The following is a 1,862-nucleotide window of genomic DNA, read 5'->3' as shown; positions in this document are numbered from 1 at the left end:
CCGCCCGACCCCAGCGCGTGCGCAGAGCGGCCGCCCGGGCGGGGGCGGGGCCTCGGCCAGGTGGGTGGGGCTAGCCGGCGGCCCCACCCCGCGCAGGTGACCCGCATGGCTCTGGCCGCGGGGTTGTAGGCGGCCGCGCGGTCCCGGGGCAATCGGGTTTCCCGCCCCTTGGCCGCCTCCCTATATGTGACCTTCCGCGGCCGGCCGGGCATGGAGCGCCTCGCCGTCCCCCGGCCATGGAGCAGGCGGAGCCGCGCGTGCTGGACGCGCTCGCCTACCTGGAGTGTTTCCTGGGCCCGCTGTGCTTCGTGCTGCTCAAGCTGTTGGGCTCGCCCTACGGTCGCTATGCGCCGCAGTGGCCCGGCCTGCGGGTGTCGGCGCGGGTCGCCTGGGTCGTGCAGGAGCTGCCCTCGCTGGCCTGGCCGCTGTACGAGTGCGGCCGCGCGGCCGCGGAGCGCCTGCACCACTGGCCCAGCCGCATCCTGCTGGCCATGTTCCTGGTCCACTACATGCAACGGTAGGGCCGGGCCCGGGGGCCCCTAGCGGGTTTGTGTAGACACCAGTAGGAGTCGCCCAGCCCTGCGCCCCGGCTCCCCTCGCTGAGTTAACGGAAGCGAGTAGGGTCAATCTGGACGGGGCAGCCCGGAGGGGTCCTGCGGGTGGTGGACCTGGGCTCGAGACCTTGTTCCTGGCACAGGGAGCCTGGGGTTTGTTCCTCGGTATCAGGGGACTGCATCTCCTGACGGTGGCCTCCAGTGAGCCCAGCCGTGTTTGTTTACTTGAAAGGCAGAGTTACAGAGATGGAGAGAGAGAGAGACAGAGAAAGAAAGAGAGATCTTCCATCCACCGGCTCACTCCCGAATGGCCACAAGGGCTGTGCCGAGCCGGAGCCAGGAGCCAGGAGCTTCCAAACTTTTCTGCTCCAGTTTTAGCTCTTCATCTCGGCTGCTGTGTGTAGGGAGTTGCTGGTACTTTAGGTCGGTGGTTTCCTTTTGCTTCTTGTGATAACCAGACACCGTAACTTGTTGAAGTAACTTAGCAGAAGGGGAGCCCCCCCCTTCCCCCTGGGGGCTTGGCTTTTCTGCTGCGTCCTCCTTGGGTTCCCTGGGCAGGGGGCAGGGCAGGGCCTGGCTGCACATGGGGACCTGAGCCCCTAGGCATCGCTCAGTTGCTCCCAGGAGCCCCCAAGGCCCTGGGGGTGGGGGGCGGCCTCCCAGGCGAGGACCCTGAACACAGAGGCCTGAAAGTGACTTCTGCATCGCTGACTTTCTGCGAAGATTTCTTTTAAGCATCCACCCCGGAAATCTTCAGTCCTGTTGGCTTTTGCACAGCCAAGGCGAATGGTTGACGCAAAATTTAAAGTCAGCGTTGAGATGGTTCACTTGATACACAGAAAAGCCGCTAAGCTAATGTGTGTGCATCAGAGGAAGCTGAGCTCACTAGCCATGAACCCTGGTGACCCAGAGAGCCGAAGAATTCTGTGCGTGTACAGTTCAGAGGCTGCTGCCTTCGCTTGGTGCCTCACATTCCAGTGAGGAAACACAGGCTCTTAGCGCCCTGAACCCGTGTTGGCGCCTGGAGGGGGCCCAGTACTGGAACCTGGGTACCAGTATGTGAAGCCAGACCCAATGAGGATCGAGTCCTCCCTCTGGTTTCCTCTCTATCTCAAAGATTTGCTTACTTGAAAGGCAGAGTTGCAGAGAGAAGGAGAGAGATCTTCCATCCACTGGTGCACTCCCCCAGTCGGCCACAACGGCTGTGCCAAGTGAAGCCAGCGGTTTCACCAGATCTCCCACGTGGGCGGCAGAGGCCCATGTCCTTGGGCCATCCTCCGTTGCTTTCCCAGGTGCGCTAGCAGGGCA

General features: G+C 62.8%; 1 protein-coding gene across 1 annotated transcript in view; it reads left to right on the top strand.

Annotated features, from left to right (window-relative positions):
* Nucleotides 1-44: 44 nt before the first annotated feature.
* The window catches only part of SRD5A1 (steroid 5 alpha-reductase 1), a 28,603-nt gene continuing 26,785 nt past the window's right edge, over nucleotides 45-1,862 (top strand). The window contains exon 1 of the mRNA XM_089313308.1: nucleotides 45-517. Within this exon, the coding sequence (XP_089169434.1) occupies nucleotides 237-517 (281 nt within the window). The 5' untranslated portion in view covers nucleotides 45-236. The remainder of the gene's footprint in view (nucleotides 518-1,862) is intronic.

Source organism: Oryctolagus cuniculus, chromosome 14 (genome assembly GCF_051225735.1).
Source record: "Oryctolagus cuniculus isolate XC-2025 breed Fujian yellow rabbit chromosome 14, ASM5122573v1, whole genome shotgun sequence".
NCBI classification, from domain to species: Eukaryota; Metazoa; Chordata; class Mammalia; order Lagomorpha; family Leporidae; genus Oryctolagus; species Oryctolagus cuniculus.
The sequence above is the reverse complement of the archived record's forward strand: the minus strand, read 5'-3'. Positions and strand labels throughout refer to the sequence as shown.